Source organism: Lolium rigidum, chromosome 1, assembly GCF_022539505.1.
Source record: "Lolium rigidum isolate FL_2022 chromosome 1, APGP_CSIRO_Lrig_0.1, whole genome shotgun sequence".
Classification (NCBI taxonomy): Eukaryota; Viridiplantae; Streptophyta; class Magnoliopsida; order Poales; family Poaceae; genus Lolium; species Lolium rigidum.
In genome coordinates this window covers 26,170,671-26,194,061 of record NC_061508.1, presented here as the reverse complement: position 1 = coordinate 26,194,061, position 23,391 = coordinate 26,170,671, and the positions used below count along the sequence as shown (strand labels likewise).

General features: G+C 44.6%; 3 protein-coding genes across 3 annotated transcripts; all 3 read right to left on the bottom strand.

Moving 5' to 3' along the window:
* Positions 1-7,039: 7,039 nt before the first annotated feature.
* Positions 7,040-8,028, bottom strand: LOC124669960 (proteasome subunit alpha type-4-1). The gene has a single exon (XM_047206492.1). The coding sequence runs from the start codon at positions 7,946-7,948 to the stop codon at positions 7,196-7,198; it is 753 nt and encodes a 250-aa protein (XP_047062448.1). The 5' UTR covers positions 7,949-8,028; the 3' UTR covers positions 7,040-7,195.
* A 902-nt stretch (positions 8,029-8,930) lies between these two features.
* LOC124705850 (probable LRR receptor-like serine/threonine-protein kinase At1g56140) lies at positions 8,931-18,676 on the bottom strand. Its single transcript, XM_047237549.1, has 17 exons — positions 18,470-18,676; positions 18,136-18,275; positions 17,952-18,023; positions 17,379-17,450; positions 17,052-17,123; positions 16,845-16,916; positions 16,688-16,759; positions 16,341-16,412; positions 16,189-16,260; positions 15,466-15,534; positions 14,941-15,006; positions 11,546-11,614; positions 11,403-11,447; positions 10,688-10,749; positions 9,766-10,148; positions 9,496-9,682; positions 8,931-9,400 (listed from the first exon to the last, which is right to left on the bottom strand). The coding sequence occupies exons 1-17, from the start codon at positions 18,509-18,511 to the stop codon at positions 9,210-9,212; spliced, it is 1,758 nt and encodes a 585-aa protein (XP_047093505.1). The 5' UTR covers positions 18,512-18,676; the 3' UTR covers positions 8,931-9,209.
* A 2,019-nt stretch (positions 18,677-20,695) lies between these two features.
* On the bottom strand, positions 20,696-22,999 carry LOC124685103 (dehydrodolichyl diphosphate synthase CPT3-like). Its single transcript, XM_047219413.1, has 3 exons — positions 22,801-22,999; positions 22,009-22,074; positions 20,696-21,899 (listed from the first exon to the last, which is right to left on the bottom strand). Exons 2-3 carry the CDS (start codon positions 22,030-22,032, stop codon positions 21,015-21,017), a joined length of 909 nt encoding a protein of 302 aa, XP_047075369.1. The 5' UTR covers positions 22,033-22,074; positions 22,801-22,999; the 3' UTR covers positions 20,696-21,014.
* Between the last annotated feature and the right edge of the window lie 392 nt (positions 23,000-23,391).

Sequence of the window (23,391 nt, the reverse complement as noted above, 5' to 3'; positions counted from 1 at the left end):
GTCTAACATGCTTCCTATGCATAGGAGTTTTGTAAATAAACAAGTTCATGAAGAAAAAAGTAACAAGCATAGGAAGATAGAACAAGTGTAGCTTCAAAAATTTCAGCATGTAGAGAGGTGTTTTAGTAACATAAAAATTTCTACAACCATATTTTCCTCTCTCATAATAACTTTCAGTAGCAACATGAGCAAACTCAACAATATAACTATCACATAAAGCATTCTTATCATGAGTCTCATGCATAAAATTATTACTCTCCACATAGGCATAATCAATTTTATTAGTTGTAGCGGGAGCAAATTCAACAAAGTAGCTATCATTATTATTCTCATCATCAAATATAGGAGGCATATTGTAATCATAATTAAACTTATCCTCCATAGTAGGCGGCACCAAAAGACCACTATCATTATAATCATCATAAATAGGAGGCATATCATAATCAACATAAACTTTCTCCTCAATACCCGGAGGACTAAAGAGATCATTTTCATCAAAACCGACCTCCCCAAGCTTAGAATTTTCCATAGCATTAGCAACAATGGTGTTCAAAGCATTCATACTAATAACATTCCCATTAGCATACATATAAAGTTCCATGGGTTTTTTAATTTTCTCTTCAAACACATCATGTCCTAATTCAAGATAAAGTTCATAAAGATCTCTCATTTTGTTGTTGTCTTCCATTAAGCCTTACTAGTGTAAAACAAGAAACCAAAAGATGCAATTGCAGGATCTAAAGGAAATAGCTTCGAGCACTCACACAACGGCAACAGAAAAGTACTTAGTTACCTGGGACCGGAGTATGAGTGCCTTTTACCTTTCCTCCCCGGCAACGGCGCTAGAAAAGTGCTTGATGTCTACGGGTGCTTCTATTCTTGTAGACAGTGTTGGGCCTCCAAGAGCAGAGGTTTGTAGAACAGCGAGCAAGTTTCCCTTAAGTGGATCACCCAAGGTTTATCGAACTCGGGGAGGAAGAGGTCAAAGATATCCCTCTCAAGCAACCACTGCAACCACAAAGCAAGAAGTCTCTTGTGTCCCCAACACACCTAATAGGTGCACTAGTTCGGCGAAGAGATAGTGAAATACAGGTGGTATGAATAAGTATGAGCGAGTAGCAATGGCACCGGAAAAGTGCTTTGCTGTCCGGGACTGGCGTGTGGTTGATGGTGGTAATATTGCGAGGCGAGTATAAATGCGGTAAAACGAGTAAACAAGCAGCGATAGCGATATTTAGGAACAAGGCCTAGGGATCATACTTTCACTAGTGGACACTCTCAACATTGATCACATAACAGAATAAATAAATAGATGCTAGACTCTACACCCTCTTGTTGGATGATGAAGACCACTAAGCGTGTAGGATTACACGAACCCTCAATGCCGGAGTTAACAAGCTCCACAATATTCAATGTTCATATTTAAGTAACCTTAGAGTGCACGACAGATCAACATAACCAAACCAAGTACTAACATAGCATGCACACTGTCACCTTCACACTACGAAAGGAGGCATAGATCACATCAATACCATCATAGCAATAGTTAACTTCATAATCTACAAGAGATCACAATCATAGCCTACGCCAAGTACTACACGATGCACACACTTGTCACCATTACACCGTGCGGGAGGAATAAACTACTTTAATAACATCACTAGAGTAGCACACGAGATAAATTGTGATACAAAACACATTGCAATCATAAAGAGATATAAATAAGCACTTCACTATGCCATTCATAACGAGTGAATAAGTATTACGTGAAATATAGCCTAAGAGACCCACACGGTGCACACACTTGTCACCTTTACACACGTGGGACAAGGAGTCTCCGGAGATCACATAAGTAAAATCCACTTGACTAGCATAATGACATCTAGATTACAAGCATCATCATATGAATCTCAATCATGTAAGGCAGCTCATGAGATTATTGTATTGAAGTACATAGGAGAGAGATTAACCACATAGCTACCGGTACAGCCCCGAGCCTCGATGGAGAACTACTCCCTCCTCATGGGAGACAGCAGCGTTGGTGAAGATGGCGGTGGTGTCGATGGAGAAGCCTTCCGGGGGCACTTCCCCGTCCCGGCGGCGTGCCGGAACAGAGACTCTTGTCTCCCAGATCTTGGCTTCGCGATGGCGGCGGCTCTGGAAGGTTTCTCGTACCGTGGCTTTTCCGTCTCGATGTTTTAGGTCAGGGACCTTTATATAGGCGAAGAGGCGGAGTCGGAGGGTCGACGAGGCGATGACACAACGGGGGCGCGGCCCGGGCCCGGCCGCGCCGCCCTATCATCTGGGCCCACCGGGGCTCCCCTCACGGTGGCTCTCGGGTGTTCGGAAGCTTCGTGGAAAAATAGGATGCTTGGGCGTTGATTTCGTCCGATTCCGAGAATATTTCCTTACTAGGATTTCCGAAACCAAAAACGAGCAGAAACGACAAGCGGCCCTTTAGCATCTCGTCAATAGGTTAGTTCCGGAAAACGCATAATAATGACATATAATGTGTATAAAACATGTAGATATCATCAATAATGTGGCATGGAACATAAGAAATTATCGATACGTCGGAGACGTATCAAGGACCGGGGTCCACAGTTCACTAGAGGTGTCTCTCCCATAAGATAAATAGCATGTTGGGTGAACAAATTACAGTTGGGCAATTGACAAATAAAGAAGGCATAACAATGCACATACATATATCATGATGAGTACTATGAGATTTAATCGGGGCATTACGACAAAGTACATAGACCGCCATCCGGCATGCATCTATGCCTAAAAAGTCCACTTTCGAGGTTATCATCCGAACCCCTTCCGGTATTAAGTTGCAAGCAACGAGACAATTGCATTAAGTATGGTGCGTAATGTAATCAACACAAATATCCTTAGACAAAGCATCGATGTTTTATCCCTAGTGGCAACGACACATCCACAACCTTAGAACTTTACGTCACTTGTCCCAGATTTAATGGAGGCATGAACCCACTATCGAGCATAAATACTCCCTCTTGGAGTTACAAGTATCAACTTGGCCGAGCCTCTACTAGCAACGGAGAGCATGCAAGAACATAAACAACTCATATATGATAGATTGATAATCAACTTGACATAGTATTCAATATCCATCGGATCCCAACAAACACAACATGTAGGATTACAAATAAACGATCTTGATCATGATAGGCAGCTCACAAGATCGAACATGATAGCACAATTAGGAGAAGACGACCATCTAGCTACTGCTATGGACCCATGGTCCAGGGGTGAACTACTCACACATCAATCCGGAGGCGATCATGGCGATGAAGAGTCCTCCGGGAGATGATTCCCCTCTCCGGCGGGGTGCCGGAGGCGATCTCTGAATCCCCCGAGATGGGATTGGCGGCGGCTGCGTCTCTGGAAGGTTTTCCGTATCGTGGCTCTCGGTACTGGGGGTTTCGCGATGAAGACTATATGTAGGCGGAAGGGTAGGTTAGGGGGCGTCACGAGGGGCCCACACAACAGGGCCGCGCGGCCAGGGGCTGGGCCGCGCCGCCCTAGTGTGGCGTCGCCTCGTGGCCCCACTTCGTTTCCTCTTCGGACTTCTGGAAGCTTCGTGGAAAAATAGGCCCCTGGGCGTTGATTTCGTCCAATTCCGAGAATATTTCCTTACTAGGATTTCTGAAACCAAAAACAGCAGAAAACAACAGCGGCTCTTCGGCATCTCGTCAATAGGTTAGTGTCGGAAAATGCATAATAATGACATATAATGTGTATAAAACATGTGAGTATCATCATAAAAGTAGCATGGAACATAAGAAATTATAGATACGTTTGGGACGTATCAGTGAGGAAGGAATCTTAGGGTTAGGGGTGCGGGTGGGACTCGCCGACGGCCATCTTAGGGTTAGGGGTGTGGGTTCGGTCCCGCTAGTGGCCATCTTTGAATTAGGGGTGTGGGGTCCCACCTGCTCCAGAGGAAGGGGTTTAGAGGGATGGTTGGCCGGGAGAGCGGTGGACCGGCGGAGGAGGCGGCTCGAGTAGGGTGGGGCGGCGAGGCGGCGCGGTAGCGACGCTGGCCGCAAGTGGCGAGACACGGCGATTAGGCCAGCGGGGGTGGGCGGGTCGGTGAGGGAGAGGAGTCTGGCCATCGCTACTTCTGTCTCCATCATCCAGAACGAGAAGGAGGAAGGAGGAAGATGACTAGGAAGAAGTGTGAGGAGGCGGTGGTGGGATGGCCTACTACGTGTGGCGTCTCTATTCGACGCCGCAAGAAGAGGTGTATAGGAGCCCCCTTCATGGCGGTGTTGTTATCGGTTTCGCCATGACGGCGGTGGTCCTATACACCGCTCAACATGGTGCGTTTCTTCCGCACCGCGTACCCTCCCTTGCATGCGACGTAGCTAGTGGACCGGCCCACCAACACCAAGCATTCCCCTACCTCTCATATCTCTCTTCCCCGTTGCCGACGGAACAAGCTAGAGCGGGCGACGCTGCCGTGACTTGCAGGGAGCTACGACGGAGAAGAAGTGGGTGAGGATGGAGCGAGGTGGCATCGGAGAACTTAGGGTGGGGGTGCAAGGGTGCGGCGTTGGTGACTTAGGGCTAGGGTTCGACTCGCCGGCGCCAAAGGACCAAAGGATGTGAATTGGAGCTAAAGGGGTGGTCGGGAGCGGAGGAAGATCGGCAGAGGTGGCAATTTGATGAGGGTGGTGTAGCGAGGCGAGGCGGTACCGGCGCCGGCAACAGGTGGCAATCGGTTAGGTCCTCGGCGGGGCCAGTGCTCTGGTGTTGTAGAGGTGGGGCAATCGAGGGGGGGGGGTAGGGGAGCTTCTACTAGCCTACGACAACGATGCAAGGAAGAAGGATATCCTCTGGGAAGAAGAAAAAGAGGCCGTAAAGATGGGTGGGCCACGGCCCGCAATGCTGTGTTTTCATGCGGCACCGCTAAAGGCAGTGTATAGGAAGTCCCTTTGCATGGCCGTTTTTCAGGAAACTCTAAGATGTATATGTTTGTTTCTCCGAGGGATGGACTACGGAGTGCTTACATATGAGAAAGAAAATAGAGCATCGAGCACCTACGATAATACTAAGTATAAATGTATCATTATCAATGTATCATTCGCTCGATTGGAAGATAATCTATGTACGTATTCAGACGGTTATATCTTACAGTACATATGCATAAACATCTCTTCAGCATTTGTGCCTAATCAAACATTAACATCACAACAGATTTGTTAAGGAACTCTGAAGATTCTGAATATGTGCAAATTTTACTTCCGAAGATGCAAATTTTACTTCCTAAGACACAACTGATAGAAGATAGGTTAATTATAAACGCATGCATTGGTTATCAGCCCAGCGTTGTGGTCAAGTTATCGACGATGAATGAATTTCTCCTCTCTCCCTACTTCCTCCCCAAGTTGAACTCACCTACCCCAAATATCTGCTGAAATTCCCAGATCTTGTTAGATCTGACCCTCTGCTGAAACTCCCATATCTTACATCTGACCCTATCATATGTCGGGTCATAGCAGGAATTTGCACTGTATGAACCATGGCCTCATTTGAGTGCCTCGCGTGAATCAGAAATAGGAAAAATGCACAACTGGGGAAGAAGTCCTTTGAAACCAAGCACTCTAGCAGGCACATTAACTTATTTTGTTAACAAGCCTGATTAATGCACAAACAAAAACTCCACAGCACCAAAATACTCAATCGATCTTGCAATAAAATCAATCTTAAAGGAACACGCAGCCAAATGAGAAGCCATGTTAAGGGAAAACAACCAGTATATCTCCACCCAACTGAAATAGTGTTCTCGAAACAAAACAAAAACTGAACGTTTTCCTTTTTTTTTTTACCTCATAACATATTTAGCCACTCAAATGATGTTTCCCCTGATTCATAACCTATTATCTCCATCCAACTGGAATGATCATCATAGTTGACACCCTTTACTCTGATTCATTTTGTCAACTCCACAGGGATATCCCAGTACACCTCAGGAGACATCACAAAAATCCTATACAGCATCATGGTTTCATAGCCATAATCCCAGAAGTGGCACTCTAGTTTAAAGCTAACTGATCCCCAGGTTGACAGCATAGAGTATTTGAGTACAATTCATTGCTATTTTGTCTTCAATGAACGCAAGCACTATAACATGCAGCAAGGACAAAACCAACACAGTTTTTCTAAATCCAGACCAGATATACAGTTATATATCGGAATCAAACACCTAGTGTGCTTGCTTAACGCTGAACTTATCAGAATTCAACATCACGCATATTAAGAAAATTAAGACTGCGGAGCAGAATGTTATCCCTCCAAGCTATTCAAAAGAAGACACAACCAACTAGTCCAATAGACCATACGAAAAAGAAATCAAGATGATCCCAGGGAAGGCGCATACATGATAAACATGCAACAGGGACTACCACAATTTTGGACCAAGATATACTTCTTGTGCAGAAAAAATACAAAAGGTACCCTTAAGTTGATACGTCCCCCAATGGTTCATCTCTTATTATTAAAGGCAACTCTCCAGGGAAAAGAGAGAAGATATGTCACCCAATGGTTCATCTCTTATTATTAGAGGTAACTCTACAGGGAAAGAGAGAAGACAGAATACATTACCTCTAAACTCTAGTATCGCTTGTTCTTACCTGATCATTGTTGGTGTCTATGATTAGTTGAATACGTTGAATTACCGCAGAGAAACAAGAACCTCCACCAACCAAGATTCCAACTTGCAATCTAACACCATGTTGCATAAGTAATCACCAACTTCTCCATGGCAAACTACATGGTGAACTGAAACATTGGATATATCCTAGGAACTAAGCACTATAACTGCAGGGCTTCTAGGTAATCTCCCAAGCACAAGAATCTCCTTAAAATACAGGCTGGTTCACTAAGCACACTCGATGATGATATGGTCAAATAAATAAGGTTTCACTATAGTTTATGTAGGCTCATATTTCCACACCACCCTAATCACAAATAACAATCGAAGGATGGGACCAAATTCACCACAATGCATGCATCAGATAAAGCAAATATGATTAACCGTTCAAGCATGTTTGACATCGAATTAAAACATGTAACCATCGAATAGTTTGGTTTAAACAACGGAAGCACAATAACTGATTAAGCCATCTAAGAGCAGAGTAGACATCACAAGCCACATCAAACCAGCACATCAGGCCTCAGGGGCCGGCTGCGTGAGCCCAGCCTTGGCAAGCAGCTTCCCCATGGCATCTGGGGTGCAGACCTGGTACTGCACTTCCCCAGTGCCGGGATGCAGGAACACCTCGGCCAGCTCCAGCTTCTCTGCTGTCAAACTAGTGGAATCCATGGTCTTGCTGAGGACCTTTAGGGCAAGGGCGACTGCCTCCTCGCGGGTCATGCCGTCGCGGTAGTCCTGCTTGAGCATGGATTGCGCGGCCTGGCTGTTGGCCCCGACGGCGGAGGCCTTCCAGCCGCTGTAGTTACCTGAGGGGTCGCTCATGTAGAGCTGGAAGCCGTGCTTCTTGTCCCAGCCGGCGAAGAGGAAGGAGACGCCGAAGGGGCGCAGGCCTCCGAACTGGGTGTAGCCCTGCTTGGTGTCGCAGAGGGACTGGACGAGCTGCTCGACGGGGATGGGCTCCTGGTAGGAGAGGGAGTAGCGCTGGGCGTGGAGGCGGGCGGTGTTGATGAGGATGTTGGCGTCGGACATGATCCCGGCGACGGCGCAGGCGAGGTGGGAGTCGATCTTGTACATCTTCTCGGCGGATCGGGAGGACTGGAGGAGCTTGGAGGTGACCTTCTTCTCGCCGACCAGGACCACGCCGTCGGCCGCCAGGATGCCGAGGGCCGACCCGGCGTTGCCGATCGCCTCCATCGCGTACTCCACCTGGTACAGACGGCCCTCCGGCGAGAAGATCGTGGTGCGGCTGTCGTAGCGGCGAGACATCGCGGCGGAGGAGGAGGCGGCGGCGAGGGATTGGGGGAGATTTCTCTGGGGATTTGGGGGAAGTGAGGAAGCAAACTCGTGGGGAGGTTCACGATGGATCTACTTCTTCTTTTTCTCACAAAACCAGGGATCTACTTGTAAGGCAAGTAAAGAAGAAGGATGCGCTTTGGATTCTGTTTTAATGTAGGGTTCGAGACTAAAAAGAATTCTGCAGGAAGACAAAGCGGACAAGGAGCCGAGGAAAATTTGTAAAAAGGGTCCATTTAGATTTGATGCAAACTCATCTTAGATTCTGAAATTCCGAGCTAATTTTTTCAAAGGTGCATGCGTAAGATGTAAAAAAATTATTGTGTTATTTGGGACAAAGAAAAACATACAAAAATAATATTTTGATGATATACGCCTGAAGTTTTAATTACTTGTATTCATAAACATAACAATATGAAGTTGGTGCATATACAACCAACAAAATACAAGATATAAACGGTTGTACTGCTACAAACTGTCATCGTTGCAATTATCAAGCACGCACATCCATCGCTATCGTCAAAGTAGGTCCATTCATACCCTACAAAAACTTTTAGGATAGGGTTGCTATAGTAAATTTCGGAATAAATAAGTAGCAACCCCCATTTCTCTAGAAATTCTTATGGAACGGGACATGAATTTTAGCGGAAACTAAAATGCGAGGTGTAATCTCATGTTCTTCTCTCTTTTGTCTACAATTGCTATGTAACATCCAAACAACATGACACCTCAATTACTACAACTTTTTCATCTGTAGCAAAAGAATTCAATGGATTGTAATCCTACAAATTCTTTCACTACAGGTCTTGAATCCAAAGGGGTAAATTGCCTGGAATGCTGGAGTTTGACACGAAATAGTTCAATCTTGCATAAACTCGCTACAGGAAAATCAGCATTCCAGAGAAAACCCAAAGCTGTAAAATAGTCATTAAACAAGACAGCGAGACAGCAAGTATGAGTTTGAAAGAACAAATAAATAAATAAAATACAACATGCCAAAAACAAAACGTGGGATGACATCAGTGGTTCTTAGAAGTTACAATCAACGAATCGTAAACAAAACGAATCTACAGACCTAATATCCTGACTGTAAACCGAACTGTACATCGATGTCATTATCCTCTTCACCTTACGCGCTACGTGTTCCTGTACAGGCGTCCATGTCCCCACCACAGCTCAACGAAGATATGATACAGTGCACAGTGGCTCATTCACATGGTATACACATCTGAACTCATGTATTTGGATGCTTCACGAGTGAGACCCATTTCCACCAGAGGTAAACGACGGACGAAGATATCACCGCCCCAGCTATACACAGGGCTGCAATGCCCGCAACCACTCCTCTTCGCTTGTTATCCTGTGGCGCTGGCTGTGGTCGCACAGGTGGGGGGCTGTTGTTCGGGGGCATTTCAGGACGGAAAACTGTAGAGATTTGAGCAATTCATCCTTGTCAGCCAATGTTTTTCCAATAAACAAAGAATGATATGAATGAAGGGTAGTATTAGTATTGCAGATACCTCTTATTGCTGATACCAGAGGCCCATAAGCTCCTTCATATGGAATAGCACGTGTGCCTCGTCCATTCCAGTAGAGATGTATTTTAAGAACCGAGCTATCCACGGTTGCTTCATAGGTTATGTTTGTGGGTCTTCCAAAACCCCCTGCTTCCTTAGTAATATCAAAATCTGTCCTGATATTCTGATCCTGCAGTTAATCACACGATCTTGTTATGGCTCATATGGACTGGATGTGTTATAAATGTTTGATTTGTGATTGACAGAATGAACCTGAATATCAATGTTAAATGAACGCCTTCCTGGTCCACGATTCAGTTCACTTTCAATAACTATCTCTGCGAAGAAGAGTTGAACTGTATATTTCCCATTAGACAGACCAACCACGTAGTACCACAAATCGCTTCTTGATGTCCTTGCTGTTTTATAGAGCTCAGGCAAGTCTGCCCCCAGAATAAATTGACTTGCATTTACTATACCAGGAGAGACACTAAGAGGATCATAACCCACATGACTAACCACCCATTGTCTGTCACTATTAACATGAAAGCCTGCGGCTCCAAGGTCACTAGTGTCATCATAGAACATGCTTGACAATGAATCTGGATAAGTCGTTTGCTTGCCACCACAGTTTATAGCACAGGAAGTTATAAGGTCTGCATTTATGATCAGATTAGAGATGAGTAACCATTTGAGAGGATTGTGGAACAATTGATAGGTTCTGAGATAAAGTAACGAGATCCATAACTAAGTGCAGCTTTAGAAGAATTAACAGGTACTCCCTCCATCCTGAAATATAAGGCACACTTTTCCGCACGGTCTTCGATGCACAGCTTTGACCACTAATATGTGTAATTTATATGGTTTCAGAATGTTTAAATGCTATCGTTGCATTTGTCTTGCAAATATTTTCCATTTTATATATATTTATAAAGAGTTTATTACAAGTACAGATCACAGTCAAAGTTATAAGTTGTTGACTAGCGAAATTTAAGGGTGCCTTATATTGTATATAATCTGAATAACTCTAGAGAACTCCATGATAGATTGATCGGTACGCCAATGTAATGACTGTAGCATTATTAATATATATATATAATAATTGAGTACTGGAAGCATGTCAAGAAAAAAATGAGTATCAGTAGCAATGGAAGTCGTGTTCAATATCAAATAGTGAAGATTTCTCGAAACTTACTGTTGTAAAATGTTCTGTTGCATCCTTTCATGTGGAGACAGTTGAGTAGGGTAAGGTTTTCACTGCATATTGATAGTTAATATTTAATACAGAAAGGTGAGAACAATGAAGCAGAAAGACGCTAGTATTACCAGGGCGCAAACATTAACTCTACTTCAAATTACTATTTAGAGAAGTACTAAAAAGCCACAGTAAATGCTCTAACTTCTTATCAACATTCCCTTTGTTACAAATTTCCTGAACATCCCAATTATTATATCCGAGGTCGTTCTCTAAAATGCAAAGATATGCCTAACTTGTGGCAAATTTGTAATGCATATTGAGTTACAAATAAAGAATCCATGGCCCTTCCGTAGACCAACATGTTAGGTTATTTCTCTAAAGTGCATCAAGAGAAGAGCAATCAAGACCTTACAGGACCAAAATGGTTGAACTATAAAGTATACCTGATGTTGAAAAAAGTGAATGCAGAACAGCATATATTGGATATAAAAAAAGGAAATGGTTTCGATCGATGGTGTTAGATAAGCTCTCTTTAACATTTATGTGTTACATGTCCACCTTCTCATCTTCAAAAACAGGCAGCGAGGGACAATTCAAAACGAAGATTGTCCAGTAATCACATTTGAAACTTAATAAAATAGAACTGTTGGCAAATAATAACAATGAAGTTGTTACTTGTTAGATCAGAAGCATAATCACTAACGTTGAATACCTGTTAATTGTTCTGCTTGCATCAATTGAAGTTCCGATATAATTTCTACACGAAACAACATGTTTGCAAGAGAATAAGTAAGATTGCTAATTTAGCTATTGTATTCATGCTTAAGATAACAAGAAAAGGTAAGAAATAAATACATTGACCCCTTCTGACCGGCAGGACTGTTAGGAAGGCTTCCATTGAGAAAGGTGTTATATGAAACATCCCTGGAGAGTTTATATTAAAAGTCAGAAGAGTTAAGGAAAGTTAAAGATCATGCTACACTATAATTACAATTAGAATAACAGAACATGACACCATGGTCGCAAGAAAACAAATAACAACTGGTCTGGCCCAAATTTTGAACTATCTGTGGTTCAATAAATTATCACATCTCCCGTGTAATTTATAGACTATTATGTCATGCTAAGTTGCTAGCCATAATTCTGACCAATCTGAATAAATATCATTCGAATATCTTTGCTGGTCCAGTCAGTCAGTCATTCTTCCTACTTTCCAACAGATCCCTTCAAATCTAGTTGTTTAAAGTTCTTATGTTTAATATCCACCTATTTACATTATCGTAAAAAATCCACCTATTTCTCAGCTAGTTTTCAAAATTAAGTGGTAGTTTCAAGTTTCATCTGATATAACTGACAAGGGTGGAAGTGTAATATCATATGTATGCTAGTGGTTCAAATCGTATCGAACTTTTTAGTCTTGGGTTATGGCTCTTCTGTTCTGCAGGGATCACGAGGTTAGCCTACTTAGCCGCCTTCCAACGAGGCCTTCAACCCTTTGGTTGATAGGACCGTGGATCGCTTGGCCACCTGGAAGGCATCCATCACGCCAAAGGCAGGTTTGGCTAGCGTTGGTCAGACAGTCAGATCAGTCCTGATGGCCATCCCCCTGCACCACCTGTTGGTCCTTGGATTCAACAAGAAGGTCAGGAAGCAGGTGGATAAGATTATCAGCAGAACTCTCTGGGCAAGGAGATCTGATGCCTACGGTGGGCACTGCGACATAAACTAGGTTAGGGTTGCCGACCCCTCAAATTCAGTGGTTTGGTATCCTCGACCTTGGTCAGGTGTTGACGAGCCTTGAGAGAATATCTTGTGCTACAGTGAACTTCGGTGTTACTTGGTTCCATGAAAATCTAGACCGTCCATGCTGATTCAAGGGATAGGATTTAAGAAGTCCAGGACAGCTCCCACCATGGACACAATCGAATAAGACCCCGTCTTATTTTATATTGTGGCACAGAATCCCTGTTCTAAGCAACCAGTATTCAATTCGCTCCAAGAGCTGCTAGTCAATGCTGCGCACCTAGACGGGAAGTTGGAAGAAAAAAATAGGAAGGAAAGGAATTGACTTCTTCGCAGCCTATCTCAATCCATTGCAACATCAGCCTACGAGTGCCAAGCACAAGGTGGCGGTGCGAGGAAAAGCTGTAGGCTAGAACATCTCCATCGGTAGCAGAGGCTAGCACTTTTCAAACTCTGTGTCTGAGAGAGAGCGATTGGTTATGATGGGCCATGTGCAACAATTCCAAACAAACCAGAGTCTATTGTGCAAATGTGCCTTGATGTGGGGAATGATCCCGAGTCAGTTTCAATCTTGTCCTTTGATACAAAGTGGATGGCCCAGATTTACATGGAATCTGGTACCACATCGACGAGCCTTCAGGTCCGCTGACTGTGGAGGATGCGTTCTGACCTGCTTCAACCTTGGAGAGGCTCAGACATGCAGTTCTCCAGTGACTAGCGGCAGGTGTTCGCCACATCAACCACCACGGTGTGTCCACCCTGTTTTTGGGAGGACCGGCGGTTGGAGGGTTCCACAGTCCATGGGATCGCACCTGCACTAATGTAGCTCATCCCCGCTCCTGCTCATAAGAGTCGGGTCGTCCCTGAGGCCATCCTAGAGCAACGTTGGATCTCTGATATCCGTCGTGCCTTGAGCCCACTTGCCATTTGGCAATACGTCGTGCTCTGTAGGAAGGTTAGGGGCGCATATCTCAATGTGGTGCCAGATGCCCTCCTTTGGCGATGAAATCCTAACGGCCAGTACTCTTCCAAGTCTTGCTACCCTTTTTGAAGGATCGATTCGTTCAAGTTACTTGGAAGCTGAAATGGACGTCCTCGCGCCCCCTCAGGAGAAGTTCTGTGTATGGCTTGCGTGCCATGACAGGTGCCAACAGCGGATTGCCTTCCAAGGATGGACCTCCAGAACGCTCCTCACTGTGTTCTTTGTGACTAGACCGAGGAGACCATGGAACACCTTGTTGAATATAAAATTATAAATACACTGCCTAGCCTCCTTTCATCAGATCGGTCTTTTGGAAAACTTGGCTAGTACATCAATCCTATATGGTATCAGAGCCAAGAGGTCTTGAGTTCAAGACCCTGCTCGCGCAGTACTAAAAACCAAAAAAAAAAAGATTCTGCGGCCTGTGCACCGAACCCACGCTAAGGACTAAAATAGCCTAGACGTGAAGGGGTGTGTTGAATATAAATATAGTGTCTAGCCTACTTTCATCAGATCGGTCTTTTGGAAAACTTGGCTAGTACATCAATCCTATACACCTCCCCATGGGCTGTCTGTTCTCGCGTATCCTGTGGTACGAGGTGCTCCCCTTGATCCGATCCACCTCTCAACCTCCAGATGCCAGGGACACCTTTGTGGTGGTTATGTAGCACACGCTCTGTCCCCATATCCGCTCGAAAAGGGACCTTGTCGCTAGTTATGCTCACGGCTTGGTGAATTTGAAGCAGCACAATGTTGTCATCTTCAACAGCGTGTACCCAACTTATACAGGTTGTTTACACTGTGTGGCGGATGCCTGGGACTAGGCAACGGCATGCGTAAAGGGGCTTACATGCCTGCCCCTCGCCGTATCCAGCTCTTCGGGGCGTCGTGTTGTAATCTCAGGTGTAGCCCTTTCTTGGGATTGTACATAACTCTCTTTTGTAGAAATGTATCGAGACACAAAGATTTTGCAGTTTCTTGAGAAAAAAATGAATGTCCTATGCCACACAAAATAGATATACATGCAAGGAGTTACAAAAGCATGACTAGAAAGCATGTTTTCTTAAGAGGCATTTCAAAAAAAAGTATGCTGCCTTAAAAGAATTAGAATAGTATTTGTTAAAGAGACATTTATACAAAGTACTCCCTCTGTCCCAAAATGTAAGGCGCCTATGGATTAGTCAAAGGTCAAATCTTACTAACTTTGACTAAATATGAAGAAAAAATATCTACATAATAGTGAATAGAAACATTAAGAAAATATACTTTATGGTGAATCTATTGATATTAATTTAATATTGTAATTCTTCATATTTTTGTGTATAAACTTGGTCAAACTTAGAAAACATTGACTTTTAAGGAATCCTTAGATGCCTTACATTTTGGGACAGAGGGAGTAGCATGGTAACCTGAAGCTTATTTTAACAGATTTTGGTAAGTGACAGTCCAAAGGGCATCATCTATATTAGCACAAAAGCATCCATCGAGATATCAACCGGAGGAAACGCAGTACAAACATACTTACAAAGCACGTGATGACTGAACAAGTTCAGAAGGCAGATGTCCACTTAAGTTGTTTCCACCAACATATCTAAAAAAGGATGTAATCTTCATTAGATAAGTGGAACATAAAAAGTGGGCCATCGACAAATACTTCAGAACCCAAGTTCCCCAAATGAAGTAGGCATCAAATAATTACAGTAGGCCAGACAAAGAGACAGGTAAACCCTGGCAAAACCCAAAGCCAGCAAGGTATCTAGTATTGAGGTTACTGAGATGGCAAAGATGCAATGCAGAACATCTTCTGCAACCTAACTTGGGTAGATGCAGAGCTATGAACACAATATGACAGTTCAAAGGTGACCAACGAGGTTGGAAGAAATCAAAAATGTATATTAATTGCATTGTTCCCCCAACCCAGTTTGCTCCACGTGCAAGAAATTTATCTACAGTTTCAGTCAGGACCAAATTTACATGCAATTAACCCATAATCAAATGTTTTGAAGGTGTTACATCGCACAAGGATTATAAGTCTGTAACTACAACTTACAGGTAGCTTGAACTCTTATATGGAAGCAATAGTTCTATTTGGCCTGATATTTTGTTTGATCCCAAATCTCTGCAAATATAGGGCATCCACAACGTCAGATATCTACGGAACACCATTAGAATATATGTATAGAAAATTAACATTACAGATTGTACTTTTCAACAATATAAGGATATCTACTTTAGAGCATAGCTTTCCACTGCCAAATATTGTAGCAGAGGTAAGCTAAGAACGAGATAAAATAGATGCACCTCTAAAATAATGAGATTAAATAGATGTGGCTGCATAGTGGAATGATATTTTACTACTCAGAGGTTTTCCATTGTGCTGAGAAAAAAATGTTCGAAATCATTTGAAAAGTTCGATTAAAACATTGGAAACATCCAATTAAAAATACTTGTGTAGCCTAACAACTATCATTGCAATGATAGAAGACATGAAAGAAAGGCATGTATAAGAACTGTTCGTAGTGTTTCCTTTTTAAAACTAATTGCCTGTTGATAATTGATAATACATGCATACTGCAGATTTTGCTGATAGATAGTAATATTATCATAAAAGGAGGACTCAAAAAATTATATTCACAACCATAGTAATATCACAAACAATAGCATCCTAGTATAGGACAACTGTTACAGATTATCCCAGATTACGAAGTTATATTACTATGAATCATAGCTCGACAAAAGAATTATCTTCAAGTAGAAGTTTAAGAAAACCCACAGGTATGTTAGGTTAGGTAAATTTCGGGGAATACTAGGAAGTTGGCCAACGATTCCACATTTTCTGAGTGATCTGCTTAACAAAAAAACTGCAGTAAGTAAATATACTAATCATGAAACCAAAGTAAGATAGTACAATAGTTGCAGACATACAATGTTGAAAGATTTGCCCAATTTGCGATGAAATCAAAAGTAGAATTCCCACCATCGATATCACCAAGCATCCTGTAGACAAATCCATGTTATACAACAACAACAACAACAACAACAAGTTGGGGTAGGCTAGAAATCATATTTGTGTGGCTTCGGAGAAGTCATATGAAACTATGATTTTTTGTTAATATAATGGACAATAACTTCCCCAAATAAGATGACCAAGGATTGAATGCATTTTTACTCTTATATTAATCCATTATATTAAAGTATGCCAATGATGAATATATTGTGGATAGTGCTATATTCTTCTGGATTTAATAAAAGAAACCTTAAAAGCAACTTACAGCTTTTCCAGGTTGATCAAATTAGAAAAATTGTTTGGAATAGGTCCTTGAAGTTTCATCCCATATATTCTCCTAGCAAGACAAGTGCATTAGCTTTCCAAGATTGCAAAAATAAGAAGCTGTGCCTAATGAAAATGAACCAAGTAATGATGTGTACAAGTCTGTGAGATTGGTAAAGTTCGCAATAAATTCTGGAAGTGTCCCTTCAATGTAATTATCGAACATCCACCTGCACAAGAAATTGCAAGATCATGTAATCTTTCTTTTCCAATAAGACTCTATGTAATATATTGCTCTGCAGATTTACTTTAAATGGTTTTTAACTTGATATATGAGAAAGTAAAGGGAAATGGCGCATACATACAGGGACTGAAGACTCCTCAAACCTGAAGATCCATTAGGAAAAGGCCCACTGAGTTGATTGTTGTTGAAGTGCCTAGCTAAGTGAAGAGCGCACAGTCAGCTTTGAGAATATTAGATGCCTTTGTCGACAGATAATTCTGGGACTGAAACAATTTGAGTACTGAGAGAATTCTGCACTATGTCAATGCATAGACATAGGATGCATATTCACTAGTTCAGCAAGATGAACTTCCAATGCACATATTCCTTGATGACGAACTTACCGATGAGGTTCTAAAACTAATTTACATTTTCGATAGTAAGGAGAACTAAAGGCTTTTGTAATCACCATGTTTCCAGTTTGGAGAGATTGGCAATTTCTGGAGGTATTTGACCACTCAAGTTGTTGTTACTCAAATCCCTACAAAACGAAATGGTGACTATCAGTTTTGTATCACCTAACAAGTATAACAAATTTCATAGTGTTGATGATGCAGGGGTAGAGTAGACAAAAAAAAAGTACAAGTTATTTCAAAACATTGAACATTTTTGGTGAACGCGTGGATACATTGTTTGTGTATATGCATAATCCTTTTAGTAACTGCGAATGGCCAGTCAATCATTATGCTGCAGCAACAAGCTGTTGGGACTTCAATTGCAATAACTCAGTAAATTATATGTTATGAAAAGAAGACAAAGTTAAATGTCAGTTTTCAAGAATGTATCTAAAACTTATATCAGTAGTCAGAGTTTGAAGGTTTAGTTCCACCATTTGATAAAACAACAAGTATTCCATAGGTACATCGAGTAGTATAATGCTCAATGCAACCAAACATCGTATATCCCTAATCTTAGGGCAGGTGAATTTTCTAATTTCAAGTAAGCAGTTTCCACAGTAGGTGCTATCAAAGCCAGAACTCACAGAGAGACCAGCTCCGTCAAATTGAAGAGCGCTGGCGGGATGTCGGTCAGGTTCCAGTAGCCAGTCACGTTCCTGCATCACCCCATAGCCAAATCGTTAGCCCACACGCACAGACGGAATGAAAACCAACATTGCAGATGCCTCGGGAAGTCGGGCGAGCGAGCGAGGAAGACGGCGCACTTACAGGTGTGTGATGCGGCACGGGAGGTTCAAATCGTCGCAGCTGCAGTTGATTGACGCGTTCCTCGCGAGGGACCCAAACCAGACCTTCTTCAGGCACGGGTCCTCAGCCGTCGTCGCCGTCGCGGCATATCCGAGACCCCACTGCTGGAACACCGCGCTCAGGGCAGCCGCTGCGATAGGGGACGAGAGGAGAGATCTGTGAGACGGCGCGCGTTAGCTTCGAATTCGGAGACGGGAGCGGGAGACCAATTACCGTCGGAGGCGATGGTGGGCTGCTGCTGCTGCGGCGGCGGCGGCGGGACGAACTGGGCGGCGGCGACGGCGAGGCCGGTGAGCGCGAGGAGGAGGAGGAGGGGAGCGGGAGGGGAAGGAGCCATGGGCGTGGGGAGCTAGCGGTTGACTTGGGGAGGAGGGGTGGGAGCATTGGGGGGATGCTTGAGGTTTTGGGATGAGTTTGACCTGGCGCCGGTGCGCGTGTCTGGGAGCTGACCGGAGACGAGGTCGCGGTGACCAGGTCTCGGGGGAGGACGGCTACCTACCTCGGGGAGGGGGGAGCTCCGGCCGGCGGCGGGAGATGAGATGCGGCGGATCGGCGGCGCTGGTCTGAGTTTTGAGCGAACACCCCTGCAAAACGTGTGGGAAATGAAAGCGCGTCTGCTCTGTAAATGAGTCATAGTTTGCCGAATCAACACTTGGAAATCAGAGTTTCGAAATAAAGAGTACGGAGTAGAATTATTAACGTCTCTTATCTCTAAAACACACCGCCTATCATTGCATTTCCCTGACATATTTTCCACAACACACAGACACCTTTGCCTAAGATAAACCGCTACGAGAGCATCTCTACTCTCTAGCATAGTCCTTATTTTTCAGAACTGAAAAAACTTAGTTCAGTCTTTCAAAAAACAAAATGCGAGCGGTTTTGAAGGTGGCGTAGAACAGCACCCGTATTCGGAACCAAAAAAAACCTCGAATTCAAATGTTGCCGGTAAACTGATCATCGCAAACAAGTTTAAAATTGAAATTCAGACATATTACTTGCATAATTCGATAGTTTGGATCGCGAAATACACTGCATTTGAGGTGGTCATTGGCAACCACCTCCAAAACTAATCTGATGTCGTCGGCGGCGACCTACTGTGCGCGCCGCGGAGGACTACGCCATCGGCGGCCTACTGCTTCACGCGGCGGACGGCCGCCTCCTTCTGCGCCGCCTCGTACTCGCTCACGGCACGGACGGCTTCCGCCTCCTCGCGGCGGAAGCGCGCGCGTGCCTCAGCCTCCGAGATGCTGCTGGATTGTCGTCGCCTCCTCCTCGTCATTGAGGACGTAGTCCCCCGACTGGAGTACGGTGCGCACCGGCACCACCTCCTCCTCCTCCTCGCTACTGATGTCAGCGACTAGCGGCACTAGCGCACGGCCAGACGCGCCCGAGGAAGACCCCTCGCTGCTATTCGCGTAGCGGGCGAGTTTCCCAGCAGCGTCAGACCCTAGTTGGTCCAGCGATGCGCTTCCGAGCGGTTTCATTTCCACCGCTCGGCCTCGGAGTGGAAGACGGGGGGGGGGGGGCGAGTTGCTCCCGCCTCCCCTCCCGCCGCTATTCGCGCCAACCATGCGGTCACGGTGGTGGGGGGAGGACGTGGAAAAGCGGCGGCGGTGCCTCCGCGATTGCTCGCGGGAAGTCGCAGCGTGCGCGCGGCAGAGGAAGCGGACGCGGCGGCGGGAGTAGGGTTTTGGCCTGTATTTATATGGGTCGACGCTCGCGTTTCTCAGACCCCCAAACAAATTATATGGGCCGGCCCACCGATTCGGGATTTACGAGTTCTGTTAGAGATGCTCTGAATAGTTTTGAAGATAATGTACCAAACATTTCATTTTAGCCCATGGTGGCCTGCTGGCCGTCTGGGCGGTTTTGAATGAGGCAAGGAGAGCAGCCGTTTTTGTGCGATTTCAAAGGAGGTAAGCAGGGCAGCTACTCGACCCTCGTTGGTAGGTGGCCAAACTCCTCCTCGCCAAACTCGTCGATGTCCTCGTCGTACATGTCCTCCTCTCCTCTGCAAGAACCGCTTTGCTCGTGACAACGGTGAGCTTGGCCCAGGTGGTATGCAGCCAATGAGGCATGATGGGAAGGAGGAGAGGACATCGAAGAAGGGAAGAGGGACGGGTGCGCCTGAGTTTGGAGTGAGATGGCGAGGCCGCCCGCCATGGCCTTTTAAGCTGGTGGCCAGAGCGGTAAACACCTTATGTGCTCTAGAAAAACATCTGCTTATAATTAATCTCACCATAAACCTCTACCAAAAAAAAATGTTAGGCATTACACATTAGGGCTCTTTACTAACATATTCAAGAATATGTTCTCGCACATACGCACAAGGAGCACACAAACACTCTGCACATGTTCTTCCTTTAAGCAGAGGCTGGCTGCTTACACAGAAACAAAACATTTTTGTGTATAACTTTATAAGGTTTCGTGCAAGCTATCTAGTCAATCTATTCTATAGAATACTTAGCAATAGAAAAAATGTTAACTAAAGGTGAAACAAGAACATGAAAATGGGGCAAATGTTAATAATGCCAGTGTTGGCAGAACTAATATATATCGAGTACTGAGTACTGATTATACATTTTGATGCCTCCATGCTCATGCTAAGTGGCAAGTACAAAAGCTAAACACGACGGCAAAACGAAGGATTATCCATCATATGATCATAGTACTGCACATGATACCCATAATTACACTCTCTTGGTACACCAAGAGTAATAAGAACCAACTCTGGACAGGTGTTATTACCATATTTTCTTGGTATCTACTTATCTCCTCCCAAAGGAGATGAGATGCCTTATTCACAACTGCTTCTTTGCCCGCCTTCTGTCCCTCGTTCACAGCTGCTTCTTCGCCAGAGTTTTGTTTTGCTCAATGTATGGGTAGACTCTCTGGTACTGCAATATCCCCCAAACAAGGTGCCTCCAAGAAAACTCAGGCCACAGAGGGTCTGGGTTCTGGAGATGGCTAAATGTAGTCTGCCATAGAAGGAAATTGCTCAGCCGTGTCTCGCCTGATGTACGGATCACAATGTCTGGATCGGGGCAGCCGGCGGTGTACATATGGCGATCCAAATCAGCAACGGAGATATCTGAATGTGTGCCGCCATTTGCATTGAGGCCATTGCAGCTGCCAGCGTGCTGTCCCTGTATCATGTCCCTCCGCTCTTTGCAGAGCTTGTTGACGGCGTTGGCGATCTCAGAAGTCGAGTTGTACGGCATGCAGACAGAGAATACCAATCCTGTGTTTTGGGCGGTGCTCACCATCAGCTTCTGAGCTGCTAGCCGTACTGGTTCGGTAAGCATGTCTAGGCTCCCCCAGAAGTTGATCTTGCAGTTAAGCTTGTTGATGACATTTCTGTTCTCCAATAGCTCATTGATCTTTTCCTCCATTAACTCCATCAAGGTTTGCACCTCGGTCGGGTCCCGTTTAAAATTGTCGATGCTAAATGCATAAACTGTAATATATTTAACGCCCATCTCGTGGCAGTATAGAAGACTTGCCATTAGAGCGGAGAAACCTACCCTATGGCCACTGCCTTCCTTGATACTTCTGGATTTAGCGTACCTGCGGTTACCGTCCATAATAAAAGCAATGTGCTTAGGCATTGGGCCATAGGATAGGACAGCTATGACACACTTGCGTAGAAAATTCTGCAGACTTTCGAGAACACCAGTTGCAATGATCTCATCGGGCTTCTTCTCATTCAACATCTTCGGATCCTAGACCAACAGGATAAACAAAACTCATCAGTGCTTTTACTAAGTGTCAGAAGAAAAGAATATGTTCAAGAGAGGGAAAAAAAGGCCAGAGCCCTTTGAGGATCTTTACATGGCTAATGAGTGAATCAAGCATTTCCAGAGGGAGGAGTTAACCACCGATGCACCAATATCAAAGCTGCAAACAAGAAAACTGCATAAGATTTCAGACCTTCTTGCGTGAGAAGGGGAAAAGGTGAATGTTTACCATCAACAAATGAATGCGAGATATACATAATCTATCACTAGCACTACAGGCTTAAGCAACATGTGCAGCGGGAAAAAAAATGCAGAGGCCATGCCCTCCCGCGGCAATTGATCGACTATGCTTCTCGAGGGATGTATCGACATGCTACGAACGATACTCGTCTTGGACTATGGAATACTAGATCCTGCAGAACAAATGGAGCTGGGACAGAAAGACGGGACTCCAGATTCACCGCCACAGGTTTCAGTTTGCCCAAAGATTGCCTAGAGTAACTCGGCTACCTGTGGAAACAAGGCAGCATGTAAACAGCCTCAGGAACAACACTTTTTATTTCCTGAGACTGAAACAAGCTCACTTACATGGCACAACGCACAGTTTTTTTTTTCCGCCTGATCAAATTCCAACAGGACAGAAGCTTCAAGGTTCCTACTACATAGCTACAGAGCTTCTAAAGCAGCACCCGTAACAAGCAAGATCGGGTATCCAGAAGCAGCCTAGGAGGAAAAGGATCGGCATGTTCAAGGTCAACTAAAACGCACGCTGCATACATCTGACCCTCACGGTTATTCCGTCGAACACATGGCGGGCAAGAGCAAGCAAAGCAGCAGATAACGCCCCGCCAGTGGAGCGACCATGAAGAGAGTTGTTTCAGCTTACCTGCGTGATCGGTGTCCGGGAGCGGAGGACGGGCGAGCGGCACCGGGGCCTGGGAGGCGAGCGGCGGCGGAGGGACGAGTGGCGCAGGTGGGCAGGATAAACTGCAGGCGATTCTTGTAGAAGCTCGGTGTCCGGATGAGAAGGACAGGCAGTGAATGTGTGGCAGTTGGAATCTCGTCCGGACGAGAGGGACGGCGGAGGAGAGGGGCGGCCGGACGGGAGGCGGGCAGCATACCACGGAGACTTGGGCGCCTCGCCAAGATTCTTTCTGTTCGGCACGATGAGTGGTTCAACTTCTTTGCCTAGCTGGATAGGACACTGTACTTGTCAGGTTTTTATTGGCCGTGCCACGTATATGAGTTGATGCGCAAGAGATAAACGCGCGCACAAAAGGAGTCGCGTTTGAAAACCAAGATGTGTGCCAGGGCTCCTGATTTTTGTAATATTTTAAAAATATATTTATGTGTTTTAAAAAATTATAAATTTTATTCGACAAATACATACACAAGTTCTGAATGCTCGTGTAAATTTTTGGTGGAAATTGCCTTGTATTTCGAGCTGAGGAAAAATAACAAATTTGTAGGGATGGAA

Excerpts from the sequence above, each read along its gene's own strand:
- LOC124669960 (XM_047206492.1), bottom strand. The coding sequence starts at position 7,948 with ATGTCTCGCCGCTACGACAGCCGCACCACGATCTTCTCGCCGGAGGGC.
- LOC124705850 (XM_047237549.1), bottom strand. The coding sequence starts at position 18,511 with ATGGCTCCTTCCCCTCCCGCTCCCCTCCTCCTCCTCCTCGCG. Across the intron at positions 17,124-17,378 it reads CTCTCCAAACTGGAAACATG|GCACTTCAACAACAATCAAC; the intron begins GTGATTACAAAA and ends TCACTTAGCTAG. Across the intron at positions 15,535-16,188 it reads TTACCTAACCTAACATACCT|AGATTTGGGATCAAACAAAA; the intron begins GTGGGTTTTCTT and ends CTATATTTGCAG.
- LOC124685103 (XM_047219413.1), bottom strand. The coding sequence starts at position 22,032 with ATGCTTGATTCACTCATTAGCCAT. Across the intron at positions 21,900-22,008 it reads TTGATTCACTCATTAGCCAT|GATCCGAAGATGTTGAATGA; the intron begins GTAAAGATCCTC and ends CTGTTGGTCTAG.